Below are 17,920 nucleotides of genomic sequence, written 5' to 3' on the forward strand. Positions count from 1 at the left end.
AGCTCAGCCCTGCTTGTCCCCTCCCCAGGCACTTCCAGAGGCTCCTGGGTGTCCCAGCAGCTTCCAGGGAGGAATGGCCAGGAGCTGTTTTCTCACCTGGCTGCAGCCATGAGAGGCAGAGGAGCTGAGGATGAAGGCATGAAAGGACAAAAAATGGGCTGGAGGTGTGTGGAAAGCGTTGCTTTGTCTTTGTTTCTCACCATCCAAACCTCTTTGAATTGGCAATAAGTTATTTTCCCTGAGCTGAGTCTGTTTTGGCAGTGAGGGTAACTGTTCTACCTGCATTTATCTCAACCATGAGCTTATTTTCTGTCTTTATTTCCCACCTCATTTTCTGTGCTGCTCAGGATGGGGACTGTAAAAAATGAGGTTCATATTTTTTATATATAAAATGTTAAAAGTTTGATAGAAAGACAATTAGGAGACAGAAATAAAGCAAAATGAACAAATACAGCCAGGTGACTCAGCATTCAGCCAAGAGCACCCCTTACTAACAAAAGATTGTCCCTTAAAAACACAAATTTATTACATATTCATCAATGCTTATGTATTATTCAAACATTCCTCTGAAGTTTTAGATGTTCTTTTGTTCAGCTTTAACTCCCCCTTCATCAACAGATTAATCTTTTTGGCTCTGTTGAGTATTACACTCCTTTATAAGAGAGGTTCAATAAATTCATCCCTTGGAGCTCCAATCACTGCTGCCTTCATCTGGATAAAATAATCTAAAAATGCAGGGGGAGTTTCTGACTATCTTTTCAGTCTCTGGGTTATATGAACAAAAGCAGTCTTTATTTTAATACTATATTATAGCCTAACATATAAATATATATTTATATATATGTAGTACACTACTATTTCTAAGTTTTATCAATACCAGAAATAGAAGAAACTATATTAATACAGCAAAGTTTTCCAACATTATACATATAACATTTGTTTTAATATTTGTGAAAAGCTAATATAATACAATATAATATAACATAATGTAATATAATATAATAAATGTAATGTACTAAATATAATGTAATGTACTAAATATAATGTAATATAATGTAATATAATAAATATAATATAATTAATATAATATAGTATAATTAATATATTATTTATTATTATTAATATGATTAATATAATTAGTATAATAATATTTATCTATAACAGAAGGATTCCCAACAGACCCTGCCCAGCAGCTCCATGTGAGCTGAGGATTTACTGGAAGTCTCACTGCCCAACTGCTCCCTTTTACACCCAGCAAGAGAACACAGAGATGCTTCACATTTCTGTCTTTAATGCACCCTTGGAGACCACAGGAAATAGCACTTTTAAAAAGTAGGTCTTCAGGGGAGGGATAGCATTTTTTTTTTTATTTTTTTTTAACAGAGGAAATCAGAAGTAAAGAATGAGATGAGGAAAAAGAGGTCAAAGAAAGACTGAATTTCCCAACCAGTTACATGACAGTTTGTGCTAGCAGGTGATTCAATGGTTCTGCACGAGGTTTTCACACCCCAGCAGCAAAAGCAAAGTGTTCAACAGTGGTAGCAGAATTACAGAGGGCACAAACCACTAGAAAACAGTTGCAAGGAAACAAAGGAGAGCAATTTGGCCACAAGAAAAAAATGTCAGTCTCCCAAAGAAGGCTGTACAAAGGAGCAGCACTTGCTGTCTAAGTGATGTTCCTGGAGAGTCAAGGGTTTAAGACAGAAACCATGAATTCCTTTTCTCTAAGCCACCTCCTTCATCCACAGAACATTTTTCTCTCTCTCTCTGGGTTCGTGGAGGGGATGAGCTCCCCCTGTCACCATTTCCACCCCCATTTCTGGTGCTGGGCACGGCCCCACCGCAGCCACTGCGGGAAGTCAGGCAGCTTCTCCCCAGCACCTTCACAGCCAGGCTTCACTGGGTGAGCTGAAACGAAAGAGCTGCTGCCAAGTGCCAATTTCAGGGTTTTTCAAAGAATTCAGTGGTTGTTTGAGCTCTGCCTTCCACCCCAAAGCCCCTAACACTGCTCTTGAGCGTGGCAGCCTTGGTGTCCCCACCATGTCCCCATGTTCTCTTGCTTTGTCCCCTCACTGCTTCCTCCAGCAGCAGGGCTGGGGTGCTCTGGTTACTTTTGCCTTTTTTTTGCTTACTTTTATCTGCAGGAAGATGAAGGATGGCAGTGAGTGGGACAATTTCAGCTGAAATGCTGGTCAGGACTTCCAGGCAGGATCCTGCAGGAGAGGAACCAGAGGCAGAAGCTCCTGGTGCCACCTACAGCAGCCCCCAGCAGAGTCTGATGGCAGCAGGAGTGGTGCTCTGCTCCTTCCAGGGATGCTGTCAACAGCACTGGCAAATCTCCTGCCATCCCACCAGCTCTGGAACATGTTTCATCCTGACTTGGAGGGCTCTGGAGGCATAGACTGGCAGATGGATCTCACCCTGTCTTGTCACTGACAGAATAAAATGCATGTGGTGGCAAAACAAACCCCTCAAGGGCAGGGAGACAGGTTCAGACTGGATTAGGAAATTACCATCCCCTTCTTTCCATCGACAGCCTTATCTGAGTCACCTCCTCCAGCACAGCAAGCAGGGTCTGCACAGGATGTGAGGGGGGAATTGCAAGCAAAATGATCATTCCCTTCTCCTCCTTAAGGGAAAAAAGCAGTCAGGGAACCCACCCTCACTCCAGCCAGGTGCAGTGTTGGAGTCTGAGACACAGAGTGTTTCTGATGCCTGGCTCTGAGGTCCAGGAGAACACTGAATTTCATAGAACATGAAATTTATGGGCGTGTTTTTATGGTGTTACATGAAAACAACTGTTAGAAAAGCTAAAAGTGTGAGTGTGTAAATTAGAAACTTTTCTTAAGTCACTGAGTGAAAAAGTTAAAGTTCAGAGTTTAAACCAGTTTAGAAAACACAAGACAAGATGGAGGATTTAGGGTGTTGTCTCTTTTCCTTCTTCTTTCTTCTTCTAGAGGTTTTTGGGTAATAGTGAGTGATTGACTAGAAAATGTCACAGTGCAGCACACAGGTGATGGGTCATTGGGTCATTAAGAAAAATAATTTAGATGCCTATTGTTAATTAGGTAAGAATAAGTAAAAAATAAAAAGGCTACACAGCTCAGGGCCATTTTGTGCCTTCAAAGCCAAAGTGAGCCAAAAAGGGCAGGATGAATTGAACTTGTGCAGAAAGTCTGGAAAAGTCTGCCAGGTTTTGTGATAGCATCCTAATAAACACGAGAAACGAGATCCTAATGAGTTTTGAGGTTTTCTTCCTGACCCAGAGAACTGAGATAAACAGAACTCCCCATGAGAGATTATTCCAAAGGAGCCCAGCTCAGAGGAGACTGGGAAATCCAGGTGTGAGGAGAAATACAGCAGACTCAAAAGAGAAACAGATTAAAAAGTTATATTGCAGCAATGGGATTTAACTATTAAATGTGCTTGGTCCTTCACTGCTGATATCAGGCAGGGAATCTGAGAAAATTGCATTCTCTTTTGTGCATTCTTGATCTTCCCTGGTTTGGATTTCTCTTTCAGGACTGTAATGGAAGTTAAATATCAGATATCTGTTCCTCATGCAGAAATCTTGTTAGGAGGCACAAAATTTCCTCTCTGGTACCTTTTTCTCTGACATATTTTACCTCTGTGCTGACATAAACCTCAGAGCAGCGAGGAGGAAACCATGAGGGGAAATGCATGAGAAGAGGAGAAAATGCAATCCATTTTTTGAGCCATTCAGATGGAGACTTTTTCAACTGCTGTTGATGGAATCTGGTTGTGGAATGTGGGAAAAGGAGAGAGAGGGAGAGATGTGAAATATCTGTGGTGGTTTGTAAGGGGGGAGAGAAGCTGATTCCCTCACAGGCTGTGCTGAGGATGGGGAGGCAGCTGAGGGAGGGGAAAGCATGTTGTGGTTTGAAATTCCACCTGGAGCTTTTTAGCCTCATTGATACCCAGAGGAATGAGCAGCTTGTTTCTAATCAAAGCTGCCATTCTCCAGGGCAGAAAGGCTTTGTGCCTGTTCACACAGCTGCTGCTGGCCTGGCAAAGGCACTCCCACAGCTCCTGGGACAGGCCATGAGCAGGGAACAGAACACCTGGCTCTCCTCATCACCCCCAGAGATGAATCACCAGCAAGTTGTCAAGCTTTTCTTCCTCTTTTCCTTTTAAGTCATTAAAATCAAGCAGAAATTCACATGCAACTTGTCTCACCTTGCAGCAAAGTTACTCTGTCTTTACTCATCTCATCCTCTGTTCTGCGTTGAACCTCAGCCACTTAGTCATGCCTAAAATTCCACTTCTGTAACCATGATGTAAAACACCCCTGTGTCAGAGCACCAGGAGGATAACAGCAATATCTAAATCTACCCCTCTTCCCTTTCTCCTGTCTCTAACCACTAGACAATGCTCCTTCCAGACCTGGTAAAAATTTGTCAGAGTCTGTGCAGCTCCTTGGGCTGGAAGAAGTGACACAGGACGTGGGAACAGAAACTCAGAGAGCCCAAGGCTGGCTTCAGGGCAGAGAAAACCCAAATATCCCAATGGTCATGGGATGTCCTTTCTCCTGCAGAGACCTTTCCCTTGCTGGGGAGAGAACAAAACACTTGGTAAGTTCAAATGGAATTTCAATAATTTATTTTTATTTAAAAAAATGCTAAGTACAGCCCAAGAGCTATTAAAAAAAAAATCACAGAATGGTTTGGCCTAAAGATAGCTCCAACAACAACAACAACCCCTGCTTGTGGCAGGGACCAGATTGCTCAAAGTCCCATCCCACCAGGCCTTCAACACTTCCAGGGACGGGGCAGCCACAGCTTCTCTGGACTCAGGGCCTCATCACCCTCACAGGGAAGAATTTCTACCCAATCAATGTGAACCTGCATCCTTTCAGTTTAAAGCCATTCCCCTTTCTTCTGTCCCTCCATGCTCTCTTTCCCAGCCCCGATTTTGGGAAAAACACCCCAAAATTTGGGGGAAAAAACCCCAATTGAGTCCCTCCCCAGCTCTCTGGGAGCCCCTTCAGGCACTGGAAGGTGCTCTGAGGTCTCTCTGGAAACTTCTCCAGGCTGAATAACCCCAGCTCTCTCATCCTGAGAGAGCCTAATGTCAGCACTAAATACTCATTGAGTATTTAACAGTAACAATTAGCAAACATTTCTTTAAATGGAAGGCTAATTAGACTTGATTAAAGTCGGTGTGGCACAAGCAACCTGGAATTGGATGGTCCTGTCATGACCTGGCTCCCAATCTTAAACCTGAAAATCTCTAAAAACCTTAAAATCTCTGAAAACCTTAAACCTCAAATCTCTGAAAACTTTAATCTCTGAAAACCTTGAACCTGAAATCTCTGAAACACACAGGTCTGTGGTGCCTTTGGCAGGTGAGGACAGATCTCATCCCCTTGAGAGCTCGTCCTGCCCCAGAGCAGCCACAGCCCGCGTGGGTCACTGTGTGGTGACCTGGAGAAGATTTTGGGATCCTCCCAGCCCTTCCAACACCGTGCCAGCAGACAGAGGAGCTGCAGGGAAGGTTTCCTGTGAGCTGGAATGCCCTGCCTCACCCCAGTGAAGAAGGGAAGCACAGGATGTGCTCAGCTAGTTTGGCTACAGGGACAGCTGTACGGCTTCCCACTCCCCTCTTGGATGTCCCATCAGGAGAACAACACAGCCCAAAGAGCAATCAGAAGAGGACAGCAGTTTCCAGCCTTTCTTGGAAAGGTTTGGATTGAGCAGCTCCATCCCTGGGCTGTGCAGTTTTACCCTCTGACACGTGCAGGGGTGAGGTTGGTGAGACAAAGTCAAGCCAGAAGTTCTGGATGCTGAATGTGAGATATCAGGCAGTGTCTGTGGGAAACTGAGTCACACAACTCTCTCCCTCTGGCCTGAGAAATCATGAGGAGGAATCCCAACAGTCCTTGGAGAAGGAAAACAACCTTTGCAGGTGTTGTTTGTTCCTTGTTGTTTGCTTGTCAGAAACAGCCCAGGGGTGTTGTTCCAGCTGCCCAGTGATGGTGATGGGTTGGGTTCATGAGCAATGAGAGTTTTACCTCCTCAGACCTGCTCAGAGCTGTCTAGAAAAGAAGATCAGGAAGAACAAAACTTGCTCTCTTGTGCAACTGGAAAGTCTGTGTGGTCACTTTGCTGTTCCCAATACAGTGTGACAAGAAGATCCCTAAACTTCATCCTTCTGAGGTATTTTCCACCCTGAGAAATGCAGTGGAAACATCAGCCATGGTTGTGTGAACAGGGCTGCAGTTTTCCCCTCACACTGGCCACAGCAGCAGCCAGACCACTGAGAGGTTTCAAAAAAACAAACTCTGAAGCAGACAACACAAACCACAGGCCACCAAGCTGAGAGCAGCACCAGGGAGAAGGAAACAAATGCTGCAGGCTGCTGAGGAGCAGCAGCAGAGCTGCAGGAAGGCAGGAGCACGGCACAGGTGAGGATGGACCGCAGCTGCAGCCTCGGTGTCCTGCCTGGTGGCAGTGGCAGCCCCAGGGTTGGGGCTCCGTGGGGCAGACACCAGGATGAACAGATAGGGTTTGGGGTTTTTGAACACCACTTTGATTCTTTGCCCTTCAGCCCATTCTGTGAGAAGTTTCTGGGGCCAGAGGTCGCACAGGTGGTGCCTTTGGGGACAGCAGCACTTCTGCTCAGCCACAAGCACCCAGCTCCACTCTAAACTTTGCCTTGAGATCAGCCCCTTCCTGATGGCCAAAGCGGGCTTGGGCTGCTCTGTCTGTGCTGCCCACACCACACCTTCCCCACCCCCACATCCCCGTGTTTCCATGCTGGAGCTCCAAAGCCTCACAGAAAGGGCCCTGTGCCAAGCAGGCAGCAAAGAGGGATGAGGATCCCGGGTTTCTCCACGCTGCTGGAAAAGGAATGAGGCTCTGACTCCTCATCACAGAGGCCTTGCAGTGCTCTGGTTGCACCAAATGAGGAGAGGACAGCACCACTCACTAGAAAAATATATATTTACCATCTGTGTTCTGCTCAGGAGAGAACTCATGGCCAGGGGCCCGGCCGGAGCCATGCGTGGTGCCAGCATGTCACCACCTGCAGCAGGAAAGCGGTGGCAGACCAGGCCTCCATGGAGAAGCCTCATGTGCTGAAAGGGCAGGAGCAGGGCTCGAGATGCTGCTTTCAGCTGCAGCCCCACTGCCCTGCTCTGCTGTGCTGCTTGCATTGCACCAGCAGAGCCTGTGGCCACCCCACCTCCCCCAGGGGTTGCTTCTGGGACACCCCTCAGGGCACTGCTGCTCCTGGCGTGTTCCTGCCCATCCTGGCAGCTGGGATGAGTCCAATCAAGTGGTTGGGGAGCATTTTCTGGGATGGGAACGCTCCATAACTTGAGCACAAAATGAACGCGGCACCTCTCCCAGCGGGGCTGTGACGCCACGGGGAGCAGCAGGTCCATCTTCTCAGGCAGCGAGTAGTGAGTTCCAGCAGGCTCTTCAGCACGCCAAATCTCGAGTTTGTTGGGGGATTTTGGAAGGAGAACTCGTGCAGTTCTGCCCAGGCTGAGGCAGCACAGCCCTGGTGCTCTCCAAGCCTTTATGGGTTGCTTGAATCCCCTCATGCTGAAGCCCAAACGTGATTTCTGGGTGGCTTTTGTGGTGTCCCCGTGCCCAGGCAGCACTCAGCCCTCACAGTGTGTGTGTGTGTGTGTGTGTGTGTGTGTGAAGGGGCTGCCAGCCACGCTCCATTTCAAAGCTTAAACAAACCAAAGAAAGTCTTGGATTCCTCAAAATTAACCAGGGCGATTTTGGAGACGTTGACGTGCAGACTGTCCATCTTCCTGAGCTTGAAGAGAGCCCCCAGGTAGCTGTTGCGGGCCCACATCCTCTTCCCCGTGCAGAAATTGGTGGCTTTGTCCTCCATGAGCACCAGGCTGCCGGGAGAGGATGGATTCCTCTTGTAGACGACGTGGGACAGGAGCTGGCTGTCGCAGGCGCTGCCGCGGAACAGCACCTTGGAGTACACGAAGTACAGCCCGGGCTCGCTCACCACCAGCCCCCGCTGCTGGTACTGGATGCCGCTGGTGTAGGCATGGCCAGAGATGGGCTCCCACTCCAGAGGGAGGTCCTGCTGGGCTGGGTTGCCTGGAAGGAGAAAGAAGAGCGAAAAGGAAGGGTGGTAAGGACGTTGTTGTGGTTTCTCCTCAGGTGGCACCAGGCCAGGCGTGGAAAATCCTCGCCGGCCTCACGCCTCAGCAGCCCCCAAAAACCTCAGCGAGGAGCAGAGGTGAGGGGGAGGGTTTTATCTGTTTCCAGATAGAATTTCCAGGGTCAGAGCAGAGGTGTGGGCTGAGGAGAGCAGGGAAGCCTGTCCTGATAACTCCAGCCCTTCCCCTTGCCCATCCCAGCCACGTACCTGTCAGATGTGCCGCCCTCCTCGCCTCCTTCTGCACTGGCTGCTCCTTCTGCCCTGCACGAGGAGAGGGAAGGCATTGGCCACCTGCTCCAGGGAGAAATCAGCCCAGAGAGCAGGGGGACCCTGCTGAGACCCTGCACAGCATCCTCGGGCCAGGCTGGAGCTGGGAAAGCTCTGCCTTCCCTGGGGGGCTGAGTTCCCTTTGGAGAGATGGGCCAGCTCCAGTGGCTCCATTTTTTATCCCACTCCATCCCTTCACTTTTCCTCAGCCTCTACTTCATGCTGTATCATTTTAGAAGTAGCCCATCCTTTTCTAGAGGAGCCTTTTCCTTCTCTCAGTTAAAATATTCCTCTCTGCTCCCCCTTCTCCTTTACACTGTTTCTCTCCTTCTATTTATTTATCCAGCCCTCTCAGGAAATTCAGGTTTATTATTTATGTTCAGCTTCTGCTAAAGAAGCCTGTGATCAGAGAACTGAGCATCCAGTTCAGATGAAAGCTCCCCTTCCCCTAAAGGGGAAAATTCATTGGTGCATTGAGGAGAACCAGGACTGCCCTTTCCCAAGAATTTTGCTATTTTTGCTAATTCTTTTTTTTTGATTCAGAAAAAAAATTTGAAACTAAATTTTCTAATAACTAAAATTCTCTATGGGGGGGAAAAAAATAAAACTTTTCAGATGTAGGAAAAAGCTATCAAGAGGACCAAAAAGGACATCCTCACTTATAATATTAAGATGGAATGCCAAAGAAAAGCAATAGCTTGGAAGTTCAAAACACAATTTTGAAATTGTTCCATTCAAATTGAAACTTTTTTTGTTGTTGTTGTTTTTTAAATTTATTTCGTTTTTCTCCCAAATAAAATCTAGGAAAAGCAGCAGGTTCTTGTGGACAAGTTTCCATTTCACTGGGTTCCTCCTGCAGGCACAGACTCACCCGTGAGTTTCTGGGAGGCTGGAGGGATGTGCTCAGCGCTGGCAGACTGTCGAGAGAGAAGAGGAACACTTAGACTGAGAGCATGAGCTCTCAGAAAAGCACAGGGAGCAGAAATATCCGGATAAATCAGCCACGGACCGAGCAGTCCCTCACCTCTGTCACCCCCTTCCCTTGTCACCACCACCCTGCCCTTTGGGGGGGCAGCTCAGACCATTCCAAGCGTTTCTTTTTCCCTCCTTCCTTCCTTCCTTCCCCAGGGATCTGTGCCCATCCCTCACCTCTCTGAGTTCATCCACTTCCTTCTCCAGGTGAAAAATCTTAAATATGCTCAGCCCCACTCCGGTGAAGGCCACCAGGATCAGCAGGAACATCACGAGGAAGCCGGCGCTCCTCCTTTCCCCGTCGTTCCGTGGCTTCCTCCTCCGGTCGGGTACCGGCGGTGGGAAGGGAGCCCCGGGGGGAGCCGAAGCATCAGCACAGCCTTCCACCCAAAAGATCTGCGGGTAGCAGTTCGGGTTGGGGATGGGCGGGACGTGCCTGCTGGGATCATCCTTGTGGTACCCGAAAGCTGCCGGGCTCGGCGCAGCCCCAACCCCGGGGGCAGCTCTGCCCCGGTACGGCTGCATCCCCGCGGGGATGCTGCGGCTCCGGGAGCGCCCGGCTGGGATGCTCTGGAATCACCCGGCTGGGATGCTCTGAAATCAATCACCCGGCTGGGATGCTCTGAAATCACCCGGCTGGGATGCTGCCAAAATCACCCTGCTGGGATGCTGCTGCTCTGGAATCACCCCGCTGGGATGCTCTGAAATCACCCGGCTAGGATGCTACTGCTCCGAAATCACCCCGCTGGGATGCTGCCAAAATCACCCCGCTGGGATGCTGCTGCTCTGAAATCTCCCCGCTGGGATGCTCTGAAATCACCCGCCTGGGATGCTCTGAAATCACCCCGCTGGGATGCTGCTGCTCTGAAATCACCCGGCTGGGATGCTCTGAAATCACCCGGCTGGGATGCTGCTGCTCTGAAATCTCCCCGCTGGGATGCTCTGAAATCACCCGGCTGGGATGCTGCTGCTCTGAAATCACCCGGCTGGGATGCTGCTGCTCTGAAATCTCCCCGCTGGGATGCTGCTGCTCTGAAATCTCCCCGCTGGGATGCTGCTGCTCCGAAAGCCTCAAGCATCAGCAGCAAAGCCCCTTCCGGCCCTGCTGGGGCTCGGGACACCCGCGCTCCTCCCACAAGCGCCCAGGCTGCTGCTTCCCCGCGAAATCTGTCGAAGAGAAGGAACAGAAGGAAGGAGAAACTCTCCGGAGTCCCGCACTGCAAGGGAGAGATGCAGCCCAGGAGTTCTCCCCAGCAGGAGGATGCAGAACCGGTCCCGAGGGGGATGCGGGGGAATCGCTCCGTTCTTTGGGCATCCCACCCTTGCTTTGGCAGCTCTGCAGGGCGTGGAAAAAAAAGTAAAGTAAAAGCGAAAGCTTCAGTGAGAAGAGGAAGAGCCTGAGCAAAGCTGCCCCCGGCAGAGCCAGCTCAGGGATCTGCTCTCCTGCCTTCCAAGGAAAAACTCGGAATCCAGACCATGCTGCGAGGGCCAGCACTTGTGAGAGATCATTACAATATCTTAATGAAAAGAGAAATTCCATTCCCATTTCTCAGTTTCCATTCCTCCTTTATTGCAGATTTCTATGGGGAACAGTGAGATTTTCCCCACAGATTTACAGGTGTGCACAGGTGATTATAAACATTTTTTTCTCGCACTTTACAGCCCTGTGCTGAAGCGTGCACTTGTATGGGGCAGTGTTAAAAAAAAGGAGATGCTTAACACAAGAGCAAAGTGGAGATTTGTCTCCTGTGGCTGAAGGAAGCAATCACGACACACAGGCTTTGAACATCAAAAGTGGGGTCTGAAAAGGGCACATTTGAAAAACCTTTACAAAGCCAGAGGGTCACACGATGGCTTTGCCTGGGGAGGATCCACTTCCACATTTTGCTGACGCTGTGTTAATGCCAACAGCTTACTGAGGTGGGATTGAGGAGAGAGTAGCAGTTTCCCTTAAATGTCAAAAGTGTTCTTACTCCACACCCACTGCTTCCCACTTTCACAAAGATGCTTTTTTAAAGGGTGGGTGAGAGGGAGGGACAGGGAAACCAACTGAAGCCATTTCAGCTGCACCTTCTTTTTTTAATGCCCAGATCAAGAGCCTGCAATACCCCATGTGGTGGCACACCAAAGATTGGGGTTATTTTACCATCAAAAGATGCTTAGTGCATGACATCCTTCCAGGGACCTCCCCTGCTGTCACTCTCCATTTTCCTGTGTCTTTTTGACACTGACTGGAAGATGATGCAGGGCTGTGTCTGCACAGCACATCAGGATCACAGAGCCACAGGATGGCTGAGGGTGGGAGAGAACTCTGGAGATCCTCTAGTCCAAAAAAAGAAAAAGCAGGTTCTGCTGCTCAAATGGCACAGGACATTAACAGGATTACTGAAATAATTTGCTGTAGGTGGGCATTTCAGTCAGGTGAATTTTGCTAGAAGGCTTGGAGTCAGAATTTAGACAAGGCTGAGCCCTCTTAACATGTGGGGCAAGGACAGCTGGGCAGGAGAACAAGGCATAAGGAGGGGTGTGAGATTTGCCTCCACCACCCTATCCCCCTCTTGAACCTGCCTGTACACCCTGTTGCCAGCAGCCCTATCATGTCCTTTGAACAGGAAGGAATATTTTCCAGTGGAAACACATTCCACAGCCCTCATCAGAGAGTTGTTCCCCCTTTACCAAACCAAGAGAAAACATTACAGAGACTGCAGAAGAGGATTTGCTCAGAAGAACCCTCTCCATCCCCCATTCACCCACAGAGGAGAGGTGGGAGCTCTTATTAACAAGACACAATTATGCTAAAGCTGATGGCAGAGAATCCAGTTTGGATTTGGGGACAGAAGCATGACCTACCTGAAACAGCCAAAAAAACAAGCAGGACTTGAACAATGATCCAGATCTAATACTTGACAGAAAAGAAACCCTGAAACTCAGAACAAAAAGTGAAGTGTGAAGCTCTGTGTAGGAGAGACCCTTGCAGTGTTTTGGACAGAGTCTGTCTGGAATCAATTAACAAATATTTCCTATTGCACTAATGACTAGTGGAAATGTTAAAAAGCAACTCTTGAAAGCCAATAGGGCTGTGGGAGTTACACCCAAGAGCAACTGAGAAAGTTGCTCAAACTTGGCTCATTCGCCTTCAAAAACACAGGATTCAAAATCATGAGGACAGAGAATTGAATCAGAAGGAAACGAGGCAAGAAACCAAGAGTGCAGATCAAGCTCTTTGGGTAGAAAACTGTGCTAGAAAACAAAATCAGTCTTTAGCTGAGGCTCTTCAGCTGGACACGAGCTTCCAGCAGGGAAAGCCCACAGGCTCCCCTGAGAGCTCACACACAGCTACAAACACTACTGGAAATCACTTTACAAGTCTTTGTTCAACTCCAGAGAGGAAGGTGAACTACAACTGAACTTCTGGAAGAAGTTGCAGGAACTGTTGGACAGAAAGGAGGTTCAAATCTGTCTGTTCAAGAGCAGATTGGCAGGGAGGGATGGACAGTGTGTGGAAAACTTGTGAAGAGAGGGATAATTTCCAGCAGAAATTAATTAAAGAGCTCTTTAATCTCACAGAATAAAATGCCTCCCAGGGAGCCACGAATTGTGAGCCAAATCTGAAGGAGTTTGAACCAAAAGTTGGATTTTTGACAGAGCACTTGGATGGATGCTTGAGAAAGCTGCCTCCAAAGGGAGAAGACTCTGAAGCCTCAGAGGGGTGTGGAAGGCACCAGAACCCACCCAGCCTCTGCAGTTAGCACCATCTTCACATCATTTTCTTTATCACATCTTTATTAACAGTCAGGTTTCTCAAATAAGGGAGATGCTTTTCATTTCCTCAACAACTGCTCTCCTTGCTCAGAGCACTTGTTGCACACGTAAAGCCACGGCAAGGACATTCAGATATTCACACTCAGGAAGAGGTTTTAAAATCAACTGGCTCTAGAGTGCTTAACACATCCCTCTCCTTCTCCCTGATTCCAAGGAGCAGCCAGCACAGCCCTGAATTCAGCAAATGAGGGCTCTATCCTGAGGTGAGAGAGAATCCAAGGAGCCAAAGCAGATGAGGAAAAGAGGAGTGATTAAAATATTGCTCTGCTGCTTTTGTGCCTGTGCAAAGTTCAGGGAAATGAGGTAGGGTGGTTCTGAGGAACAGAGCAGCAACAAGGAGCTGTGGTCAGCTGTGAGGAGGAGCAAGAGAACGTGCAGGTGTCCAGTTCCTGTCCCCCCTGTGCTGAAGGGAGGTCAGGACATCCCCAAACCCTTCTGCAGGGTCTGTGCCCTGCCCCAGCCTCTGGGCACAAAGCCAGCCCTGGCAAGCTCCAGCTGGCTCTGCTGGACAGTTTTATTTCTTCTTGGGAGCAGCCAGTCTCAGCCCATTCCAAATTCTGACTGTCATTACAGGTCACAAAAGCTGCCCCCAGTTATTTTTCTGGGAAAAGAGAAATAGCAGGCAGGGATTGCTGTTTGCTGTGAGCTCACAGAGAGCCCTGCAGCTGGATGGAGGCTCCAACCACATCAAACAAGGGAGAAAAACAAACCCCAAGGTGGCAAACGTTTCTTTTCCATCTCCAGGTCCGCAAGGGGCAGAGTTCAGCTCCTCTCCGTGGCCTCCCAAAAGCTGCCCTGCTGTGTGGGAGCTCCTGGTGGCTCCCACAGAAAGCCCAGCCCCTGTTTCAGTACCAGCAGCAAGGCAGCAGAAGCCTCCTGGGAAGCTTCTTACAAATCTATTCTGCTTAAAATTAGAGAAGGGGTAAGAAAGGTGAGTTTCAGCACATCTTCCTGAGCTAAGCTTTTATCTGTCACAAAGCCCAGCTGCAGCAGCTGCTGCTGTTGGACACTCAGGGTTTCCAGATGAGACACCCTGGGTGTCACAGCACTCTGTGGGCAGGGCTCTCCACTCGACTGTTCCAAACCAAGTGGAACATGTTGGTGGTTAATTAAACAGAACCTGCTAAGCTCTTCCACCTCGTGCTAAGGTGGCAGAAGCCACACACCACCCTTAGGTTTGGGTTTTCTGCTTACATCACCACACAGAATCTGGCAGAATCTGTGTATTTAGAAAAGCCTGGATTTCCACTGGTATTTAATGTATATAACCTAAACACTTTGCTTTGGCAAACAGCAATTCACTTACACAAGGTCTGTGTTTGAAACCTTCACATTTAAGGTATTTTTGACCTTGGGAAGGACACCATCCTCACTCCAGCACACACACACACACACTGGCTTCTGGCTGTTTTACACCAACAGCTGTCCAACTAAGACTGTCACAGAAGAATCTGAGATGTATGAACTGTCTTCATTAGAAACTATTAGCCCTGCACAAAGTCTATGACCAATTTAAGAGACCCAATTCCAAAGAAACAAATTTTAAAAGCCAGACTGTGTGACATTAACAAAACTGAAAGTAAAATATGACTCAAGAGCCCACATAAAAGGAAAAGATTAGGCAATAATAACCTGATGGGTAAGAAAAATCTTTTTTTAAAAAGTGGTTACAGATAACTAAAAGAAGGGAGGCAGCAGCAGGTGGAAGCTGTGGTTCAATCTCCAATCTCTTACCACTGGCCCTGTAGGTTCCTCCAGATGCTTTATTCCTATGGCACAGTTCCCATGTGTTCATTACAGGACAAGCTTCAGCACTGGTGTTTTTCCACAGAATGCATCAACTCCTTAATCCTAAATCAGGCCCTGTTTTTAAAATTTATAGAGAGAGAGGGGCTGTTTAGAGAATTCAGTCAGGTGAAAAGCCCAGTGGTTGTCTGGGCAATGAAGGTACACATGCTTCTAATGAGTGATGTATCAAGAAGAAGGAGTAAATAAAGTAAAACTGTAAATAAAAGAAACCCATGCTTCACCCCTCCCCCAAAACACCCAACACTCTCCTCCCTCAGCAAACTCCACATTCAGTTCTATTTTGAAATCCCAGTGCTGTGATAAAGCAGTCTTGAGCCACTCAAGTGAAAACTCCGTGCTGGGGAGGGCTCCTGTCACAAGCAGATGCTGGTCAGCCTGGGAATTTGGAATTTGGCTGCACACAGTCCTGCTGGGCTTTAACAGAAATAAGTCAGAGGGGGAGAGAGCAGTAAGGGGCAAACTTCAAGAAGAAAACTCTGGTTTTGAGTGATTCTCTGAACTTTCCTTTCAGGGCCTTTTGTATCCTTCCCAAGCCTTAGCTCTGAGTAGCAAGGGGTCACTTCATGGAGCTCTTCTCACCAAAAGCCACCACAGGCAGGGATGTCCCAGGGCAAGGTGTGAGCTGACCTGCTGGAAACCTCTCCCAAAGTTCCACAGTTCCTGCCCTTATGGACAAAGCACCACTCAACCCTCAGAATCCACTCCCCCACATTTTTCTTTATTTAAATAGAAAAACACATCTAGGCTGACAAGTTTAGGAAGTCCTTACTACACAGCCCAAAGGATCCCAAGTCCTAGTCCTGAAATTTTAAGACTAGTCCTAAGCAAAGAATGTAAGCCACAAGTTTCATTTTCAAAGGAAAAAAAATGCCAGTAAATGAAAGACAAAGTGTTCAGATTTATTTGGAAATTCACAGTTTCTAATGGCACTACAGCTCTGTAGTTACATACTCTTGCTCCACAACGTTGGATGCTGCACTCTGGTGGTATGAATTTTCTTCATCCAGGTTTGACATCCTTCCAAATTCATGTTCAACATGTCTGGTTCATGTGCTCTGACTGGCTAATTGTGCAGATCAACTCTGAAAGTGTATCACTTTAAAGTACTCATAAACTAACAAGAAAGCAGCAAAAAACCAAAGGCTTTAAATAAGTCACATTACATACAATACCCAGGAAAGGCATTAGATCTGTTAGAAAGGGTACCACTAAAAGTGCTCAATAAGTTAACTTATTTTGTACAACGTGAACCTGTAACACCTGTCAAAAGGAATAACATTTGGTTCCACTCACTCAGAACCACACTCAACAGTTCAGCAACCACACATCCTATAGTATCCAAATACACAGTCACAGTCAAAATAAGAAACACTTGAGTATGAAATACCAGCCATACCAACACTGCACATTTGTTAGCCAATACAAAAGCAAACATTATGGAAACATCTGCTGTGAAGCAGCCCGAAGGCTGAGACTCCCAGCCTTGCCAAACTCAACACGCCCAGAGCAGGCTCAGAGAATGCAGCCTCACATTCTTCAGAACAACAGCAGTGAGCACTCCTCATCCACCTCCTCCAGAGAGCTGCAGCAGGCCATTCAGGTGACAAATGCATTCCTCAGCCTCAGATTCCACCACCAACAGGAAATCCTGAAGAGCCACCGTCACTGATTTTGCACATCAGAGGAAGCTCCGATTGTGACTGAAGGTGCAGGTAAACACAATTGCCATCCCTGGTGAGAGATTCTCCTCAACAGAGTTTGCAAAACAAGAACCTAGTCAGGCAAGTCCATCTCTTGGGATTTTTACAGTATCCAGTCCACATTACTGAGTCCAGCTGAAGGCCAACACATGTCCCTTTACAGCACTGTAGTGTTGCATCTTCAAAAAAAGCTAGAGAAATTACAAAATAAATCAAATGACAAACAATTGTATCTCCCCTCTTCCAGTGGCATTATAAATAGACAAAAGGCACATAAATATGGGAAGGTGCAAGAAATAGGAACAAAGCTAAAGGAAGAGGATTAGGCTTTTATCCCTATTCCACCCAACAAACTGGGTTTCAAAAAATCTCTGCCCCAGGAACTGTGAATAAAAACCTTTATAAAATGAACCCTGCCCTCCCTCCCCCCACAAAGCTGTTCTCATAGGAAATTATCAGCCTTGTAAAGCTGCAGCTTATAGCCAAGATTGACACAATCCCATCTATTTAAAAAGGCAGAAACCAAATTTCTGAATACTTTCCAATGAGTTGAGCTCTTCGTCTCCCACTATCCTCCCACAGAATACCACAGACTGTTCTCAAACGAACAAACACTCTCCTGTTTGAGAAGTTCAGCTAGGTTTAGATGTGTCCAGAGACTGTCGTGACACCGAGTGTTCCCACTGTTATATCTTTGTTTCCTTTGATTATGTCATGCAGACTTGGCATCGACCCCGACTTAGTCTGTATTAGAGTTTTTATGAGCTTCCCTTGGTCTGAAACTTTCGACCGCCTTCGTTTTATAGCTCTCTTCTCAGTTTTTGTCTTTTGGGTCTGCCCGTTGCACAGACTGGTGCACGCTGAGATGCCGCAGAAATAGGACTCGTCCGACTGCGACGACGTCTCGGAGCTCCCTTCGGAGGGAGGGCCCTTGTAGGAAGAGTGATAAACCTCCCCAATGTTAGAGAAGTCCCTCTGGTTCGTGAAGGGCTTCCTTCCTTTGATCTCCCCGTTGGCTATGGGGTGCAGGGCCTCTGTTGTGGGTTTAATAGTCTCTGGTTTTTCACTTTTGTACTTGCAACGCTTTTTCTGAAAGCACAAGTGAAAAGAAAGAATTGGTGAGGTTCTGAGATGTGCACCTCCTGCCAGCACAGACACCTCAGCCCCACCAGCTCCCTCCCCACAGGGTGAGGTGG

General features: G+C 47.7%; 2 protein-coding genes across 15 annotated transcripts in view; both read right to left on the minus strand.

The window, feature by feature from the left end:
- Positions 1-4,601: 4,601 nt before the first annotated feature.
- Positions 4,602-16,958, minus strand: FASLG (Fas ligand). Of its 2 annotated transcripts, none has more exons than XM_086842351.1 (5): positions 14,950-16,958; positions 9,571-10,729; positions 9,293-9,338; positions 8,362-8,415; positions 4,602-8,090 (listed from the first exon to the last, which is right to left on the minus strand). In XM_086842351.1, the coding sequence occupies exons 2-5, from the start codon at positions 9,916-9,918 to the stop codon at positions 7,696-7,698; spliced, it is 843 nt and encodes a 280-aa protein (XP_086698477.1). In that variant the 5' UTR covers positions 9,919-10,729; positions 14,950-16,958; the 3' UTR covers positions 4,602-7,695. The 2 variants fall into 2 exon arrangements, with proteins under 2 accessions (XP_086698477.1, XP_023787595.1); XM_023931827.2 differs by having other exon boundaries at positions 9,571-10,560; positions 14,950-15,078.
- Positions 15,903-17,920, minus strand: part of SUCO (SUN domain containing ossification factor) — a 38,141-nt gene continuing 36,123 nt past the window's right edge. For all 13 annotated transcript variants that reach the window (XM_086842325.1, XM_086842317.1, XM_086842318.1 and 10 more), the window contains one exon: positions 15,903-17,813. In XM_086842325.1, the coding sequence (XP_086698451.1) occupies positions 17,367-17,813 (447 nt within the window). In that variant the 3' untranslated portion in view covers positions 15,903-17,366. The remainder of the gene's footprint in view (positions 17,814-17,920) is intronic.

Source organism: Cyanistes caeruleus, chromosome 9 (assembly GCF_971803275.1).
Source record: "Cyanistes caeruleus chromosome 9, bCyaCae1.hap1.1, whole genome shotgun sequence".
NCBI classification, from domain to species: domain Eukaryota; kingdom Metazoa; phylum Chordata; class Aves; order Passeriformes; family Paridae; genus Cyanistes; species Cyanistes caeruleus.